The following is a 20,826-nucleotide window of genomic DNA, read 5'->3' on the forward strand; positions in this document are numbered from 1 at the left end:
AGAAAACAAGAAAGACTGAAAATAAAACATGGCACAATTTACCTTAGAGCAGTGATTGTCAAAGCCCCTGGAGACATGATGGTTCTTCGAAAATAGACTAGGAGTCTGTGAATTCATTTATATATTTGAAACCTACGGAAATTGCATACTAACCTGAGATAAAACTGCAGACTAGTCAAAATTTGAATATCAAATCAGTTTGTAATATTGGTTACTTCTCTGTCCTGTTGAGATGAACTGGGTTAAGAGTAACATCTTTGAATAATGCAAGGTTTTATTCATTTTTCTTTTACTCCATTAAAGTATTATATGAACTGAATTAATGAATGAACTAGTTGGTAATTTTCCAAAATACAGGGCTCTTTGGAGAAAGAGAGTAAAATAGAATAAAAAGGTCTGCATGGTTGTTACCAGGATGGGAAACATTGACGTCAATATGACTGTTAATCTCAGGTCTGTGATGTCACGGTGTTAGGTACCAGATGTTCCAGGATTCGGGATGAGATCTTATATACATAGAGGAGCAAAAGGGGCAGAGGGCTGCTATCAGCTCTCTTGTCCTACTTCTTGAAGTCAAGATTCCTGGATTTCAATAATCACGATGTCAAATAAAATTAATTTTCCAACTACAAGAGACTAAATTTTAAAAATCTAGCTCCTTTGGCTGAATGTCAAGAGAGGAGCTTTAAGGAATGCATTTGAGTCAGTTCTGATGAGATGGATGAACCCAGAGCCTATCATACAGAGAGAAATCAGCCATAAAGAGAAACACAGGTATCATGGATCAATGCATCTATATGGAATCTAGAAAGGTGGCGCTGACGGACCTGCTTGCACGGCAGCACTGGACACAGACACAGCGAACAGACACGGACCCGGCGGGCAGAGGAGGGAGAGGCTGGGACGGACGGAGAGAGGAGCATGGAAACACACGCAACCACGTGTGAAACAGCCAGCCAGTGGGGATCTGCTGTTGTATGACTCGGGGAACTCAAACCCGGGCTCTGGGACAACCTGGAGGGGTGCGACGGGGTGGGAGGCGGGAGGGAGCCTTAGGAAAGAGGGGACATATGTGTACCTGTGACTAACTCATGTGGATAATAGGGCAGAAACCAACACAATATTGTGAAGGAATTATTCTTCAATTAAAAATAAATGCATTAAAAAAAAGAGTAGAGCTCTAGCACTAGCTAGCACAAACGACCAGAACATAAAAGACCGGAACCTCTGGCATTACAGGAGATAAAAAAAACCTTAGTAGCTGTTATTTATTTAAAACATATTTTAAGGTTCAATGATTACCTTTATAAGCAAATTTTAATTCTTTAAATCTCATATGATATTTTACAAATTACTGTTTATGCTGTAAAAAATTAACTGAACCTCATCAAGTACTATACTTTACATACTTTTTCACAGGAAAAAAATTTTAAAACGTCCAATTCTGAACCATACCAAAAAGAAGCACTTCTACTGAACTGAACATAAACAGAAGCCATATCTGTACTATTTCAAATGATCAATACCTGAGCTGCCAATAGGTGAATGTCAACATGTCCTTTGAAATAAACAGCAGAAATTTAAATTTCAAGATGTTCTCATCGTATTAATTCATTCTGGTTTATTTTAAAATACCCTCCTTTTGCAGGGGTTAAAGAATGACTTTCCTCTCCCATTTATTAAAAACAAAATGACTGTATTTCTCTCCTCAACCTACAGTTCTCCTCAGCTTAATTTAAAAAATTTTTAAGTTTTTTTCCTTACCAGTAAACCAGCATCTTCAATTCTTATCTGGCCCAAGAGTAGACTTCCTTATACAACAGCAATAAATACAAAGTAGAATTCTGCCAGCAAATATTACATATGATCCCAACAATACAGACAGTCTTAAAAATCAATTAGCTATTTATTTATATAGCGTCAAAGACTTGAAAATCCTACACAATAGCCCATGAGGCTTACAATTTAATTACTAAATCCAGTTGAAAAAAGAAGACTTTTCACCCACAAACTTGAGTTTGTTACTATCCTACATGCTTCAGATGTGTGTGCTGAAACACCGGGTACCTATTCATCTTTAGTGTTCACAGTAGTAGTATTAAGTCCAAAAAAGTCTTTTTTGATGATGTACCGAACACACTGCAAAATCACATTTCTTTCATGTCGAATGTCCGGAGCTAACAGCTAAAAAATAATAAAGAAAAAGATTAGCTTTTAAATAAAATACATACAAGAAACAGCATCTAAGATATTCTGTGTGCCTTCTCTATATGAAGAACACGGAATAATAAAGATTTGTATTATATTTACTAATTATTTCACTAAAAAACAATGTAAGAATATCTCCTTTTAACCAAAACTATCGAGATTTAAACACTAGTATCCAAGGTCCTCTCCAGGAGTATCAAGAAAGTGATGGGAAAACTAGGTTTAGAAGCTTACAATTCTTTACATCTAAAAACTGTGTTAAACAGGATCCTCCCAAACCCAAATCTATAAACAGTATAGAAACTGGTATGAAGCTATAGTAAATACAGTAATAATGAAACTAGCAGTAAATAATCCCAACATTCCTGGTCTTTCAGGACTTCCCACTTTTGTGCTTACTGTAATTGAAAGAAAACTGAAAATCCCTGGTATCTAGAATACATAACCAAGGAATCACATGTGATTTGCCAAAAAGAATAATGTAACACTCATCTTATTTCTGCTGTCATTGTAGTTCAGAAACACCCACAGAGGAACTTTCAGTAAACAGATGATTTAATATACCACTTACAAGGAAAACATTTTAAAAATGCAGTTTCCTTTACATAGCACCAAAATTTACGAAATAGTACATTTCAGATCGATTTTATTAAGAAGCAACTGTGCCTGTATGCACCATGCGGGTCTGCAGTCACAGAGCCCTCGAGCTGTAGTACAGGCACCTCCCTAACCAGGCAGAAACCCAACTCTGCACAGAGCGTCACCAGGCAGTTTCACAACCCCACTAGAGATTCCAGGGTATCTCCATCACTCTTAGACATGAAAGGCTCAGATCTTTGAACAGCTTAATGTCCATTACCCAGAATCAAAAGAGGCACTATTTCTTTATAATTTAAAGAAAAATTGTAAGCTTTTGAGCACATCACACTGAGAATAAAGTCAACAAAACACAAAACAAACACACAATACCCTTTTTCTCCCTTTAGCCTGCACTGTATTTAGTTGTGCTTTCAATGAAAATTTGAAAAAAGGTCAGTACACTTCGATATACTTTACCAACTACCTAAGCCTGGGTTCCTTTATTTTAAGCAGTTTTGAAAACTGTAATTATTCCACATTTACTGAGTATCAGCTATATTCCAAAGGCAGTTTCAGAACTAAGATACATACATAATTCTTCAAGGAGCATATGTCTCTGGTAACCTTAAAACACACAGGGATGGACACACACACACACACACAAGCCCAGCAGCTCTATTCTCAGGACACGAGAACACAAAGACCACTTACCATTTCCAGGAGATATGGATGGTGTGTTCTTGGTTCAAATAATGTTCGATAGTTGAGATCATTCTTTTTCCTCTTAGGATTTGTGTTTTTAAAACTTCTCTTTTGGCTCTCACACTTGGCTTCTGAGGAATTTTTAACAGTTGCTTTAACATCTTGACTTGGTTTCTTAGGAGTATTGCTATGAAGAACCTGGTCTTCTGCCAGAATGTCTGCTTCAGTCCTGATGGGAGCTTCTACATGTGATGAAAAATAAACACAAAAATAACAAATTAAAAAACAGGTAAAACTTCCAAAAATAACCAATAAAAACACCCCCCACAATAATCTCCTTCCCCAGCCATAACAGTTACTTACTTAAAACTGAGCATGTACAGTGTATTACAAAATTTTTCAAATTGGGAACTATGACTGCCAATAACTGAGGAGATTAGTGTCAAGAGCTATGGAAAATGATCCCTATGAAAGAAGTAATACCAGATGGAAACTTGGATCTACACATAGGAGTGAAGAGGGCCAGAGACAGTCGATATGTGGATAAATACAAACGACCTTTTTCATTTGAAAAAATTTTGTAAAGATAATTGACAACTGAAAGCAAAAATGCATAACAACAATGTCTGTGGGGCTTATCAGCATCTGCAGAACTAAAACCTGAGAGCACAGCACAAAGGGAGGGAAGAGGAAAACCTAAGCATACTGCTGTAAAATTCTTAAATTACAGGAACACCTCGTTTTACTGTGCTTTGATTTAATGGTCTTCAGAGACAAAGCATTTTGTACAAATTGAAGGTCTGTGGCAACACTGACCAAGTCTGTTAGCACCATTTCTCCAACACTGTTTGTTCGTGTCTCTGCATCATATTCTGATGATTTTTGCTCAATGTCTCAAACTTTCACTGTTATTATGTTATGGGCATGTGTAATCTCTGATCTTTGATACTACTATTATAACTGTTTGGGGTCACCATGAACCATGTCCATATAAGACAGTCAACTTATCAATGTTATGTTCTGCCTGCTCCCCCTACCTGCCATGCTCCTCTCTCTCTCTTCCTCCTCAGGCCTCCCTATTCCCTGAGACATCATACTGAAAATAGTACACGGTTAATAACCATACTAATGGTTGATAACCACAGGCTTCCTCAGTGGGTCAGCTGTAAAGAATCCGCCTGAAATGCAGGAGCTCCAGGAGACGTGGGTTCGATCCCTGGGTCAGGAGGATCCCCTTGAGTAGCAAATAGCAACCCACTCCAATTTTCTTGCCTGTGAGATCCTATGGAGAGAGAAGCCCAGCAGGCTATAGTCCATGGGGTCACAAAAGTAGGACATGACTTAGAGACTAAAACAAAAACAACAGAGATGCTATTTCATGGTTCAGAGAAGGCTCACTTTATTTCCTTGTTTCACTTATTGCAAAGTCCTGCTGTGTCAATAGCCTATCCCAATCTATAGCCCAGTAACACTGCAAGCTAGAAATCTGCTAGTGACCTGGATGGCTTAATAAAAGCAAATTCAAATTACATAAAATAATTCCTAAGGCTTAGGAATGTGAAGCAAGGACTTTTTCCTGAAGGCAAGACATTTTAGACAATCAGTCAAACTGAATTCATACAAAGTCAAAAGAATAGCTATGCACCACCTATTGCCACACAAAGAAAGATGTAACGGAAGGCAATGCAGTTGGCTCCTTTAGACCTAAGCTTTACGTCAGCTTTGCCACATACTAGTTTTGCCAGTGTGTCCTCTTGAAGCTTCAGCGTCTATAAAATAAAGGGCTGAAAACTTGATCCCTTCCAGTTTCCTCTCTGCCTCCTCAAAGTGGCAGTCTCAAAATGAAGACATGAGTATAAAACTATTAAATATCTTATCTTAGGAATGAGAGAGGAAAGCATTTGTATGGCTTGTTTTTATGGGATTCAGTAATCTGGTAATAGTGTTCTTTGCTATCACCTGTCATAAATACACAAGATAAGCAGGAAACGTAATATGTGTTTAAAGAATAACTTCATCTTCATATCAGTGTACTAGAAACAAGAGTAAGGAACTAAATACTGTTTTTCTTAAAATTCAAAAAAAAAAAAAAAAAGAAGAGGAGGCAACCATCTGTAAAGGACTCCTCTGATAAACCCAAAGCAGATTATATTTCAAAATTCAAGCAGCCTTTAACCAGTTAACATGGTAAAGCTTGGCCTTTCAAAAAGAGGAAAAAAAAAACCTGTATGTTATAGATACCCAGATCTAAACCTTAACTTTCATATTAAAGCCCAACTCTTTCTTCTTCAGCATTTTCCAACTACATAAACATTGATTTTCTCTAGCTTAGTCAACATTAAAAGTCCTGCCATCTTCATCCAATTACATTTAAACCTCCCTTTCATCCTACATTTTCACTTTGAAGACCCTCTATTCCTGTCTTCGGTAGAGCCCCTACTGTGATGATGCATGTGAGACACACACTCAGAATTCTCTCGTGGCTGGTGAAGCCCAGATGTAAAGACCATGCAGAGCCAGGGTCAGAGGCGCGACAGGACACACGGTTATTCACGAAACCAACGCTGGGTTACTGGTGTGAACCTTGGCTCGAGTTGCCCATACTGCCAAGCCTACTCGTAGCCCTGTTAGGAGGCCCTAGAAGAGATGCCAGACATTGAGTTGGTTTATCACCATTGCTTTTTTTGGGGGGAGGGGGAGTTTGTCATCACCTTTTAAGGTTAAAACATGTATCCTGAATAACATTAACTTCTCAGAAACACTATCAAAAGGATTCCATGTCTCCCAACCTTTAAAATACACAGGCTAATGCAACACAAGCACATACGATTCCCGTGTTCTCCGAAGGAGACAGCTTAGGTACATGTGCTCTATAAGGAGCGATGCCCCATATACAGGTAAGGAATTTTACCATCCTCTTTGTCATAAAGGACCCCTCTCCAGCTTCAAAAGGTGCGAAACGTGTTAAGACAAGGGTTCTTGAGAGTGGGAAGGAGTATTAACTTCCTTTGCTTTATCTTTTAGAATTTTCTCTGATTTCACTAGTGGATATCTCTTCCCCTTCCTCTTCTTTCATTATGTTATTTTTGCCCCTTTCTCCTAGAGGAGCAACACAGTTCTCCATCTCTCCCACGTCCCTTCATCCCATGTTAACTTCGGAATCAAATGAGAAAGGAATTTGAGGCTCAACTTAAGAATGTGCAAGACACATCTCGTCCTCAGATACATACACGTGAAAGGATGCTACTGATGCACAGTGTACATCAGAGGCAACAGTGGAGCGAGCCACACCCACTGTTACCACCCGGAGCCAGGCTCACCTTCCGGCTCACTCTCTGACCCCGAGAGGCCGCCGTAGCTGCTCATCAGGGAGCACAGCGCTGGGGTCACTTCCTTGGGTATGACAGCACTCTGCGGTTTCTCCTCTTTGTCAGACTCTGAAACAGGAAGCACTGAGAATGAAACTGTACATCAAAAATATCTACCAGCATAAAAATGAAAGCTGACAGCCCCCCACCCCCTCATGTTAGTGAAAAGAAAGCACTTTCTGATCATGTCCTCAATCTTCCTGAAAACGAAACCCAGGAGACTTGAAAATTTTCCCCTTGGTTTAAATCTTCACAGTCAGAGAAGCTATCTGCCCCAAAGAGAAAACAGAGGGGCAAATGGAAGCTATATGCAACTCAAGTCTCTTACCATGCTTCACTGGTTATGGAACTTGAGTCTTCTCTAAATGAATTATACAGTCTTTGTTATTATTTTATTTCATGATATTAATTCATTTTATTACAGTACCAGGAAAGCCATAAATGTATTTTTAACATCACTGGACTAGGATCATAGACTCTGAAAATTAGATTTGGAGTAAATAAAATATAAATGGCCACTCTTTTCAAGACTGGTTTAGAGGGTACAAGTAGTATTTCAACCTTTCTACAGTTAAAGGCATAAACATAACGCCTCACTGAATCTGCCCTAAATTTTTATTGTTGAGAACTTCTAAGAACTTAAGTAAACAAGCCAAGCACGAGAATTTAGCGAGTACTAAGAGCCTGCCAAAGGTGAAGTGTTTGATCAGAGCCCAGCAAGTTTAGTTGTAGCCCCAGGACACCACCTATTGCGTTTATTTTTGGCACCTCTGAAAGTGTATTACATTTATTCTGAACAAGTCAGTAGTGCCTGACGGAAGAATGAAGACAATAACTTGCTTGTGTAATGAACCAGCTCAACCCCACAACCAAGAGAAAATGTTTCAAGACAGTACTGAACATTCACCAAGTCGGTCCAAGGGAAACCGAAGCACGCCCGCAGGAAAAAGGAAGTGAGCATGGAACGACCACCTTCCGGTCGATGAAGTGAGAGCCCCTCTCCACCAATCCACACTGCCCGGCACCCACTCCAAAAACTGCTCCTCGTCAATTCCGAGCTAACTTCTTATCTTTTCTCCTGAATTAATAAAGGGGAATTGAAAATATGCAGTTTTATTTATAAATGACTAGTGGATAAAACAGAATCTGCAACAATATTAGTGTGGAGACTGTTCATCTCATTGTTTAAACGATGATATGCCAAAATGTAGAAGCACCAAAAAGTACAATACAGATGACTAAATAATGCTCTTTAGAAGCATGAGCTCATTTAACGCTTTTGAAGTATCACCTTCATTATTAATTACAGGTGATAATACCAAAATTCAAGAGAATCTGAACTGGATGATCCCTCAGGTAACAGAACAATACAACAGCCAGGTCAAATTTAAATCCTGGCTACCTGACTCTAAATCCCAAGTATTAACTAGTGGGCTAGAATATCTCCTACAGATATATAAAGTCCTCTGAAAATTAAGTCATCCTACCAAACTCTCTCTACGGTCAAGAATAATGCCAAGAAATGTCTTTCAGCTACAGCCCATTTCTCTGTTCCCTTTCATAGCAAAACCCCAACTATTTATATAATTCACCAGGGAAGTCGCTTGGGCCTGAAATTTCCTACAACTATCTGACCTTCTAGAATCTACTTCAATCTGTCTTTCAGGCTCACCACACCAGTGAACTTTTTCTTCCAAGGTCACCGGATTCTTCTGTGTTGCCACGTCTAAAGGTCAGTTGCTGGTGTTCATCTTACTTAACCTAGTGACAACATCTGATAGTGCGACCGACCCTTGAACAACGCAGGCTTGAAGCTCACAGGTCCACTTACACACAGCTATTTTTCAATACGAAATACTACTGAAACCAACCTGCAATTAGCTGAATCCATGGATTCAGGGCTGTGGATGCAGAAGAACCACATTACACGAAAGGCAAACTACAGGTTAGACCCGAGTTTTCAAGCACGTGGGGGGCTGGCGCTCCTAACCCCTGAAATTGTTCAAGGTCAACGGGAGACCTTCATGTGACTTCCAGAACCCTTTCACTTGGCTCTCCTTTCCCAGAATTTAGTCTCCCTACTAAATTCTCTTCATTGACCAACTTCAAAATTCTTGAGTTGTCCCTGGGTCCAATCCTCAGCAAGCTTTCCCTCTGTGCCTCTTTCTCCTCTTATGATTTCACTTTATCTCAAATCTTAAAGTACTATTTGGAGGCCAATAAATCACAACTGTATACCTTCAGTTTTCCCCTAAAGCCCAGAATAAACTAACTGTTCAACATCTCTACTTAGATATCAAACAGGCATCTCAAAGGTTAGCATGCCCCAAAACAAAACAAAAAACACTTGATTTCTCCTGCAAACATGCCTACCAGTTGGCCTCCATCTCAGTAAATGCCAGCTTTTTTCAATGGTTACAGCAAAACCTAGCAATCACCCTGACTCTTCACTTTCTCACATACCATATCCAATCCAGCAACAAATACTGTCAGCTCTGTTTTGAACATATATCCAGAATCACACAAATTACTTCACTCCTACAACCGCAATCCAAGTCAACATTTCTTACCCAGACAGTTCTAGCATCCTACTAAAAGAACAGCCTGATATGATCTGCCCACCTCTGCAGTCCATTCGCCACTTTAACACATCACATCACCTCTCTGCTCAACCTCAGAGTAAAGTCCCAAGTCCTTTCCTGCCTTAGACAAGACCCTATTTGAGCTGATCCTTCACCACCTTCTTCCTGCCTTACTCCACTCCAACCCTGTTGTTCCCCAAGTACACAAAGCATGCTCTCCCCATGGGGTGTTTGCAATTGTTGCTTTCTCTGCTTGGAAAACTCTCAAGTCTCAGCTCCTAATTTCACTCAGAATTCTTAGTATCCCCTTATCAGAGATGCCTTTGCTAATTATACTAAATAGCACACTGCTTTCTCCAGCTGCCATTCTCAGTCCTTTCCCTTGGCGTTACTCGTCCTCATGAAGGATATCAACCGATATCAACCCATATTTATTTACTGTAGCTTCCCCAAAAAGAACATAAGGTACAGGAGAGAAGGGGTTTGGCTTTGTTCAGTATACTATATCCTCCAAGCCTAGAACAGTACATAAATGCTCAATAAATATTTGAAGAACAAACTGTTGCATGAATGAGTTAAATAAGGACAAGTTCAAAACGGGTAACTAGAACAGAATGACAGAACTGTGCCAAGGTGGGGCCAAAACAGAAACCTGGCTTCATCTGCATTCAGAGACTATTTCTTTTTTTCAATAAAATGATTCTATTTTTCTTAAAAAAATCACATATATGTATCTAAGAAAAATACTGAGGGATATAAAATGTGAGCAGTGGCTGTCTCCATAAGTTAAGGAAGTATATTGCTTTTTATCTTATGCTTTTCCTTTCTTCCCCCCATTTTTTGCATCATTTTTATAATCAGAAAATGAATTATAAAGAAAACACAGGAAAATGAAACCTGGAGGCAAGTATTTCCCCCCAATTCAAGAAGTGGACTGCACAGCTTTAATTGGCCTACATATCAACCCTTCTTCCTGCCTTCCTTTTTCTCTAGACTTTATATTTTAAATCCATTTTAGATTTACACAGGCGTTGCAAAGCTAGTGCCAAGATTTTCCATAAACCCTAGCTTCCCCTAATATTAACATCTTACATAACCACAGTGCATTTACCACAGCTAACAAATGAACGCTGGGATAGTACTACCACCTGAACCACAGACTGTGCTGTAATTTCACCCGTTTTTCCACTACTGTCCTTTTTCTGTTCTAGGAGTCAATCCACCATAGCACATCACGTTCAGTCTCCGGACTCCTTGATCTGTGTCCTCTTCCAATCCGTGACAATTCTTCAGTATTTCCTTGCCTTTCACGAACTTGACTGTTTTTAAAGACTACTGGTCAATTACTGCAGAATATCCCGTAGGTGGGTCTGATGTTTTCTGATGATTAGACTGAGGTTATGGATTCTAGGTAGTGTCCTTCTCGTCATGTATCAGGCGGTACACATCAACCCGACTTATTACTGGTGACGTCAGCCGTGACCACTTGGGGGTCCCCACCATAAAGTTACTCTTCTTCTCTTTTCTTACTCTATTTCTAGAAACAAGTCACTAAGTCCAGCCCACATTCAAGGGGAAGGAAATGAGGCTCTATCTCTTGGAATAAGGAATAGCAAAGAATTTTAGACAGATGTTAAAACCACAGCCTGGGTGGCTGGTGTACTCAGCACTAGGAGTGCCCTACAGCTCACTATTGCTAACTGCCTTCCTAAGGGCAAGAGCTAGGAGCTCACACAAATGAACAGCTCTTTTCCCATTTCATTACCTTCAGTTATGTTCTGGGGACACACCACATGTGACTCTGGCTCATGCGAAACGAAGCTTCTCTAAACAAGGGAAAACTGATAACTGGAGAGTTGAGACACTGAGAACGCTTAGGGTATGTGAAACAAGGGCACACGTGGTTCCCTGGAGCTATACTTGGGAGTGGACAGCTGAAAGACCAGTGCTCGGAAACTTAGATTTGTAAAGCGTAAAAGTCCAGAAGAAATCCCAAGTAAAGGATAACAGGAGTTTAATGGAACCTTTCCTATAAAATCCAGCAACCATAATTTGATTGTTGGTATTCTGATTTCCTCAAGGAACATCAAAAGTTTATAGCTTACTCTTAGGATTTTTGTATTCATGCCTTACATGTTCCTCTCTGACCTTCACAAAAATAAGGGTTTCACCATTAAGCCACAACAAAATGACTTGATATCTCTCACTCAACTGCTCCTAGGAACCTGACTGAATGCTTTCTATTATTAGGAGGAAAGGCATTTAACTACTGTCTCTCAGGTCTAAAGTGTCTCTCGAAGATCTAGATACAGGCTTAAATACAGGCACGTGTAAAACGGTCATCTTTCCGTTAATGCTTCACCAGACTAGCACACACTGAAACACTTCTTTAAAAAAATGGGAAAACAGAATTGCCCAACCAGAGCTAACAATACGAAGGCAAAGACTATTCAACATTAAAGAACCCTTCAAATGTTCATTTAGAAAGTTGCATAAAGCAAAGAATTATGTAATTTTCAAGTTAGTTAATGTTTATAACAGTAATCTTTGTATTTGTGTTTCAAGTATTTTAATGACGTGGAAGTTTCTATTTAGGCACAGACTGTATTTCATCATCAAGGTCACAAGCTGTAAGCCTGAATAACTATGTGGGCACTCTCCAACACTTTTTGAAGGAAAAAAAAAAATCAGTACCCAAGAGTAAACTGAGCCCTGGCCCCAAATGCCTTCTGCCTTTTCCTCGCTATCAGCAAGGATAAGAAGATGCTTTTTCTTTCACATCTCAACTCTCCTAGACCCATACAACACGGATTTGCTTTTGAGGGCCAGATTCAGACTTCACATTTGGAGGTAGTGCCGTGTACTAGGACTAAGACCCCTAACTCTGACTCTGTCACTAACTAGCAGCGTGACGAAGGTACACGACTCTAAGTGCCTCGGTTCAAAAATGGAAGCAGCAACTGCATGTACGTGAAAGGTTGTTATGAAGCAAAGAGCTACTATACACAAAGCACTTAGAGCACAGTTAAGTACCTTACTTAATAAGTGTTGCTGCTGCTGCTGCTGCTGCTGCTGCTAAGTCGCTTCAGTCATGTCCGACTCTGTGCAACACCATAGACAGCAGCCCACCGGGCTCTGCCGTCCCTGGGATTCTCCAGGCAAGAACACTGGAGTGGGTTGCCATTTCCTTCTCCAATGCATGAAAGTGAAAAGTGAAAAATGAAAGTGAAGTCGCTCAGTCGTGTCCGACTCTTAGTGACCCCATGGACTGCAGCCTACGAGGCTCCTCTGTCCATGGGATTTTCCAGGCAAGAGTACTGGAGTGGGGTGCCATTGCTTTCTCCTTAGTTGGTGTTAAAACATTTATTATTACTATTCCTACTGAATTTTATCTTGTCATTCTTAGCCCAACATCTCTTTATGCCAAGATCTTTTTCCATCCTGATTTAGTCAGTGAAGCAGTTGCCACGTCCCCGCCCATTTCTTCCCATCATTTACGTTCAATAATCTGCTGTGTGATTATCGCAGAAGCCACCTTCCCCCAAGCTGAGCAGGGCCTGCTGGCAAAGCTACCACAATCACTCATCAGTCCACTCACTGGTAACACGCCTTTGCAGAAGAAGAAGCACTAGCAACTAGATAAAGCCTCACACCTTGTTACTAGAAGGAAAGATGGTAAAATATTTACACTGATGTTTTCATTTTTCAGAAGAGAAATGAAGCCTTAGAGGCTGAATGATATCTTTCTGTGACAGCAACATTTCTGTCCTTTAATTTTTCAACTTGTAAGCAAGAGTAAACATATCTCCTAAATTCTAGAGGGAACTCAAGAATAAATAATAAACATATAAATATATTCTATGCTGTGAGGAAGAACAGTATTATTTAATATACTGAATTAATGTTATTTACCCAAAGAGACCAAGTTCATGCTGAGCAGCATAAATACTGGCTTCCCTTGGAATTACTGCTTTCTAGGTGGGAAAATTCATCTAATGGTGTAAATCTGAATTCACAGCATCAATACATTCAAAACAATCTTAAGACATTTCCAAGATTATATGATACTATGCAAATTACACAATAAATATAATCTTTCTCCCACATTCTGCCTGCTTCATGCATTCATTTCCAAGATTCATAAAAAGTTTCTTAAAGTGAGGTTTTAAATAAGACACTCCTATTAGAAACAAAAGCATCATTCTACTTTTTTACATTTTTGCCATTAAACTTTCCATGCACAAGGATGTGAAGAATCAACTTCTGCATCATTGTCTATACTCTTAAAAACACGGTGTTTTCCTATTTAGCTTACCAGAATCAGTGTTTACCAAAACACCCAGGGGGTCTGAATTTGCCTCAAGTGGACTTTCAGGCTTCAAATCACCCAAGTGATGCCCTGACCCAGCAGCTGTTCTCTGCTCAGCATGGCCATTTTTCCATTTGTGATGTTTGCCAGGACTTTGGATTTTTGCCATCTGCGAATGTCTGGTCATCCCCTTCATCTTGCTGCAGTAAGAAAAATGAAGTTCTTAATATAAAAGGCACTGACCTTTCAAGAAAAATTTGAAAAAGATCACTCAATGCAAAAGAAACTTAGCTGTCAGATCAATCACTTGTCACGTACTACACTAAAGAGATCAGAAAAAATACACTCAATGGCTTCCAAAGGCAGAGCGTTAACTGAGCATACACAATACATCATACTTCATCAATTCCAAATTGCACGTTTCCTTCCCATAATTTAATCTCTCTAAATTGGGCTCTGTTGTACAATCAACAGCAAGTGAGTTTAATTGGCAGCGTTCTTTCACTCCTATTATACATAAGATAAAATGTTCCTTGGGGCTTCCCAGGTGGCCCTAGCAGTAAAGAACCCGCCTGCCAGTGCGGGTGTGGGTTCCAGCCCTGGGTCGGGAAGGTCCCCTGGAGGAGGGCACGGCAACCCACTCCAGTATTCTTGTCTGGAGAATCCCATGGACAGAGGAGCCCGGCAGGCTACAGTCCACAGGGCTGCAAAGAGCTGGAAAGACTGAAGCGACTTAGCACACAAAATATTCCTCAGACTTTACAAAGTGTGTAAACTCTTATCTACTTAATTTTAAGGAGCCTTGAAGTTTCTGACAATTTTATAAATATGCTACCTTGTTTCTTGTTTGATAACTCCTTGAAATAGATTAGACAGGTATTGGGGTGGCAAAAAGGTTCTGGTTTTTCCATAACATCTTACGGAAAAACCCTAACAAACATTTTGGCCAACTCATGTATTATTCTCTTCATGTTACAGGGGGTTTAAACTTAAAAGATCATAGACCAAGCACAATTTCACAGCTAGCTCAAATCAAGTGCCCTCTCAAACCACCTTAATTACTACACTTAAGAGGAAAACAAATAATTATGTGAGCACATGCTTATGTAAACTATGCACAGGAAAAAGAAAAAAGATCTTTTGAGAAAAGGTTCACTACATATACCCTCAATGGACAATAATACAAGGTAAGAAAATAATACTAAGGCATATAATAATAAACTTAAAGGTAGTGATGAAAAGAAAATCTTAAAAGCAACCAGAGATAAAAGGTATTTACACAGATGAACAAGGTAATGGTAACAGCAGATTTCTCTTGGAAACCATGCCACTAAGAAAACAGTGGGGCAACATCTTTAAAGTACTGCAAATATCAAAAACACCATTAACCTCGAACTGCATATCTAGCAAAATTATCTTTCAAATAAGAAGGTAAAATAAAGATCTCTTCAGACACATAAAGCTGAAAGAAGTCATCTTCAGCACGCCCTCACTATAAGAAATGTTAAAGGAAGTCTTTTAGGCAAAAGAAAAATAGTATCAGATAGAAAGATGATCTACACTCAAGAATGAAGGCTACGAGAAATGGTTAACTACACAGGCACCCTAGCCATCAGCTAACCAACCCCTGGCTGTGACTCTGTCAAGATCAGCAGATATCCCCCACCTGACCCCAGATACGTGTGCTATTGAGACTAACATACGAGAGGAAAAAACAAAAAACAAGACACCTATTAAGAGCAAAAAGGCAAACCACAAGTTGCAAGATTGTATCTGCACCACCTATACTCTGTACAAAAAATGACTTGTATCTAAGTAAGTAATGCCTACAAATCAAGAAAAGCAACTCTATTTAAAAACAGTCAAAGACTTGAACTGGCACTTCACAAGAGAATTATCAAAATGACCAATAAGCATATAAAAAGATGCCCAACATCATTAGTCATGAGGGAAATGGCATGACATGAGGAAAAGGTATAACGTGTAACAACACCCCATATTGAACAGGACACAGAGAAATTAGATGCAGAGTCAGTAGGCATATAAATCAGGACAACCATTTCAGAAAACTGCTTGTGTCTATCATAACTAAACACACAGTAAGCAAGTACTTATGTCCACAAAAGACACTTAAAAGAATGTTCATAGCAGCTTTACTCATAACAGCCCAAAGTGGAAACCACCCAAGCGTCCAATAGCAGAATGAGTATATTGGCATGGCCAAAAGTTTGTTCCATTTTTTTTTCCGAACCATCTTACAGGAAAACCAGAATTAACTTTTTGGCCAACCCAGATATATTCTCACAACTGAGTTCTATACAGCAGAATGGATTAAGAATGGATTTACAGCTGTATACAACAATATGGATGAATAGCACAAAATAACGTTCAGCCATAGAAACTACACCAAAGAAGATATACTACAGGGTTCCACTTCCCTGTGGCTCAACTGCTAAAGAATCCTCCTGCAGTGCGGGAGGCCTGGGTTCAATCTCTGGGTTGGGAAGATCCCCTGAAGAAGAAAGGTTACCCACTCCAGTATTCTGGCCTGGAGAATTCCAAGGGGGTCGCAAAGAGTTGGACACAACTGAGCGAATTCCACTTTCACTTTCATACAAGTTTCCAAGAACAGGTAAAATAAATCTATGATGACAGAAATCAAAAGAGGTTACCTTTGTGAGGAGGCATAAAACTAGGTGGGAAGGCCTAAGAGAGAAAAGCTCTGTGAGGTAAATATATTCTATACATTATTAATCTATGTGGAAGTTACACGGGTATGTAGGTATGTATGCATGGAGAAATTCATCGAGTTGTACACAATACAAAACAAAATGTGAAAAGTTCTATGAAGGTGAGGTACTGGGGAAATGGGACGTCTCATACACTGCTACTGAGAGAGTAAACTGGGATAGCTTCTATGACAGATATTTGGCAGTTAGCTATCAATATTATGAATACATGTCTTTGACTCAGCAAATCCACCTCTAGGAACCCACCCTCAGAAATATCTGCACGTGTAAAATATATGTACAGAGCAATAAGGGCAACTTTTTATTAATAAAAGATTGAAAACGAATGTCTGTCAATAGAGAACTGGTTTAAAGGGAAAAAAAAAGACGACCTTGTGGGGATATTCCTACACTTCCTACACACCCTCAGAGAATGAGGAGTCTTGTTTATATATTAATACAGGACTATTTATCATTTGGCTAAAAAAAGCAAGATGGAGGACCATATCGAAAAAGGAAAAGAATAAAAAAGACTATTATCTATGTGCTGTATACAAATGAGATATCTCTAGAAAGATAAAATGGGTTGCCTCTGGGAAGGAGAACTGCTCAGCTAGGGTACAAAGATAGAAAAGACCTGTTAATATAAATCATTCTGAAAACCACATGAGTATAGGGTATTATTATACTCATACTATACTATGCATTGGATCAGATCAGATCAGTCGCTCAGTCGTGTCCAACTCTTTGCGACCCCATGAATCGCAGCACACCAGGCCTCCCTGTCCATCACCAGCTCCCGGAGTTCACTCAGACTCACGTCCATCGAGTCAGTGATGCCATCCAGCCATCTCATCCTCTGTCGTCCCCTTCTCATCCTGCCCCCAATCCCTCCCAGCATCAGAGTCTTTTCCAATGAGTCAACTCTTCACATGAGGTGGCCAAAGTACTGAAGTTTCAGCTTTAGCATCATTCCTTCCAAAGAACCTGGAATGTTAGGTCCATGAATCAAGGCAAATTGGAAGTGGTCAAACAGGAGATGGCAAGAGTGAACATTGACATTCTAGGAATCAGCGAACTAAAATGGACTGCAATGGGTGAATTTAACTCAGATGATCATTATATCTACTACTGCGGGCAGGAATCCCTTAAAAGAAATGGAGTAGCCATCATGGTCAACAGGAGTCCAAAATGCAGTACTTGGATGCAATCTCAAAAACGAAAGAATGATCTCTGTTCGTTTCCAAAGCAAACCATTCAATATCACAGTAATCCAAGTCTATGCCCCAACCAGTAACGCTGAAGAAGCTGAAGTTGAACGGTTCTATGAAGACCTACCAGACCTTTTAGAACTAACACCCAAAAAAGATGTCCTTTTCATTACAGGGGACTAGATTGCAAAAGTAGGAAGTCAAGGAACACCTGGAGTAACAGGCAAATTTGGCCTTGGAATATGGAATGAAGCAGGGCAAAGGCTAATAGAGTTTTGCCAAGAGAACGCACTGGTCATAGCAAACACCCTCTTCCAACAACACAAGAGAAGACTCTATACGTGGACATCACCAGATGGTCAACACCAAAATCAGACTGATTATATTCTATGCAGCCAAAGATGGAGAAGCAAAAACAAGACTGGGAGCTGACTGTGGCTCAGATCATGAACTCCTTATTGCCAAATTCAGACTCAAATTGAAGAAAGTAGGGAAAACCACTAGACCATTCAGGTATGACCTACATCAAATCCCTTATGATTATACAGTGGAAGTGAGAAATAGATTTAAGGGCCTAGATCTGATAGACAGAGTGCCTGATGAACTATGGACTGAGGTTCGTGACATTGTACAGGAGACAGGGATCAAGACCATCCCCATGGAAAAGAAATGCAAAAAAGCAAAATGGCTGTCTGGGGAGGCCTTACAAATATCTGTGAAAAGAAGAGAAGTGAAAAGCAAAGGAGAAAAGGAAAGATATAAGCATCTGAATGCAGAGTTCCAAAGAATATCAAGGAAAGATAAGAAAGCCTTCTTCAGCAATCAATGCAAAGAAATAGAGGAAAATAACAGAATGGGAAAGACTAGAGATCTCTTCAAGAAAATTAGAGAAACCAAGGGAACATTTCATGCAAAGATGGGCTCGATAAAGGACAGAAATGGTATGGACCAAACAGAAGCAGAAGATATTAAGAAGAGATGGCAAGAATACACAGAAGAACTGTACCAAAAAAGATCTTCATGACCAAGATAATCACAATGCTGTGATCACTCACCTAGAGCCAGACATCCTGGAATGTGAAGTCAAGTGGGCCTTAGAAAGCATCACTACAAACAAAGCTAGTGGAGGTGATGGAATTCCAGTTGAGCTATTCCAAATCCTGAAAGATGATGCTGTGAAAGTGCTGCACTCAATATGCCAGCAAATTTGGAAAACTCAGCAGTGGCCACAGGACTGCAAAAGGTCAGTTTTCATTCCAATCCCAAAGAAAAGGCAATGCCAAAGAATGCTCAAACTACTGAACAATTGCACTCATCTCGCACGCTAGTAAAGTAATGCTCAAAATTCTCCAAGCCCGGCTTCAGCAATACGTGAACTGTGAACTTCCTGATGTTCAAGCTGGTTTTAGAAAAGGCAGAGGAACCAGAAATCAAATTGCCAACATCTGCTGGATCATGGAAAAGCAAGAGAGTTCCAGAAAAACATCTATTTCTGCTTTATTGACTATGCCAAAGCCTTTGACTGTGTGGATCACAATAAACTGCGGACAATTCTTCAAGAGATGGGAATACCAGACCACCTGACCTGCCTCTTGAGAAACCTATATGCAGGTCAGGAAGCAACAGTTAGAACTGGACATGGAACAAGAGACTGGTTCCAAACAGGAAAAGGAGTACGTCAAGGCTGTATATTGTCACCTAGCTTATTTAACTTATATGCAGAGTACATCATGAGAAACGCTGGGCTGGAAGAAGCGCAAGCTGGAATCAAGATTGCCAGGAGAAATATCAATAACCTCAGATATGCAGATGACACCACCCTTATGGCAGAAAGTGAAGAGGAACTCAAAAGCCTCTTGATGAAAGTGAAAGAGGAAAGTGAAAAAGTTGGCTTAAAGCTCAACATTCAGAAAATTAAGATCATGGCATCTGGTCCCATCACTTCATGGGGAATAGATGGGGAAACAGTGTAAACAGTGTCAGACTTTATTTTTTTGGGCTCCAAACTCACTGCAGATGGTGATTGCAGCCATGAAATTAAAAGACGCTTACTCCTTGGAAGGAAAGTTATGATCAACCTAGATAGCATATTCAAAAGCAGAGACATTACTTTGCCAACAAAGGTCCGTCTAGTCAAGGCTATGGTTTTTCCAGTGGTCATGTATGGATGTGAAAGTTGGACTGTGAAGAAAGCTGAGTGCCGAAGAATTGATGCTTTTGAACTGTGGTGTTGGAGAAGACTCTTGAGAGTCCCATAGACTGCAAGGAGATCCAACCAATCCATTCTAAAGGAGATCATCAGTCCTGGGTGTTTTTTGGAAGGAATGATGCTAAAGCTGAAACTCCAGTACTTTGGCCATCTCATGTGAAGAGCTGACTCATTGGAAAAGACTCTGATGCTGGGAGGGATTGGGGGCAGGAGGAGAAGGGGACGACAGAGGATGAGATGGCTGGATGGCATCACCGACTCAATGGACATGAGTTTGGGTGAACTCTAGGAGTTGGTGATGGACAGGGAGGCCTGGTGTGCTGTAATTCATGGGATTGCAAAGACTCAGACATGACTGAGCGACTGAACTGAACTGATACCTATGAGTATAGGTATATTATTTTAAATTATAATTTTAAAAATTCAGCAAAAGAGTTACAAAAGCAAAAATTTCAGAATTGAAAATATAGAGGTTTTAGGATTTGGGTGTGTCCTCTTTTTATTATTTGTAAGAATGTACATTCATTTAAAATGAGCATTGAGAGTGCAAGCAATTTTCAGGAACTTACCCATACTGTGTCGTCGTCAACACTGCTCCTCTCTTTTCCTTTTCAAGTTTTAACTTTTTCTTCCTTTCAATATTGGCTAGAGTTGGGTAGTTTCTAGAAAACAATAAGAATCCATTATAAAAGGGCTTTTAGAGTACAGTTTTAATTATGTAGTCAAGCAATTGCTGCATTTAACAGTTTTGGTTTAAGTAAAAATGACTAACACAGTAAATTAATATAAACTTGTAATTCCTTCTAGATATTTTTAAGGGTAACAAAAGTAGACTACAACAATGCTACTCTAGATTTTTTCAAGGGTAAAAAATAGTAGGTCTACAGTGATGTAGACCAGTGGCCAGTCCATCTGCTACCAGGTAAGGA

The 20,826-nt window shown here is 39.7% G+C and overlaps 1 protein-coding gene across 2 annotated transcripts in view; it reads right to left on the reverse strand.

The window, feature by feature from the left end:
- Positions 1–1,298: 1,298 nt before the first annotated feature.
- Positions 1,299–20,826, reverse strand: part of NUFIP1 (nuclear FMR1 interacting protein 1) — a 39,587-nt gene continuing 20,059 nt past the window's right edge. For both annotated transcript variants that reach the window (XM_027557187.1, XM_027557186.1), the window contains exons 6-10: positions 20,467–20,559; positions 13,755–13,948; positions 6,810–6,926; positions 3,499–3,731; positions 1,299–2,184 (exon numbers count right to left, since the gene is read on the reverse strand). In XM_027557187.1, the coding sequence (XP_027412988.1) occupies positions 2,068–2,184; positions 3,499–3,731; positions 6,810–6,926; positions 13,755–13,948; positions 20,467–20,559 (754 nt within the window). In that variant the 3' untranslated portion in view covers positions 1,299–2,067. The remainder of the gene's footprint in view (positions 2,185–3,498; positions 3,732–6,809; positions 6,927–13,754; positions 13,949–20,466; positions 20,560–20,826) is intronic.

Source organism: Bos indicus x Bos taurus, chromosome 12 (genome assembly GCF_003369695.1).
Source record: "Bos indicus x Bos taurus breed Angus x Brahman F1 hybrid chromosome 12, Bos_hybrid_MaternalHap_v2.0, whole genome shotgun sequence".
Lineage (NCBI taxonomy): Eukaryota > Metazoa > Chordata > Mammalia > Artiodactyla > Bovidae > Bos > Bos indicus x Bos taurus.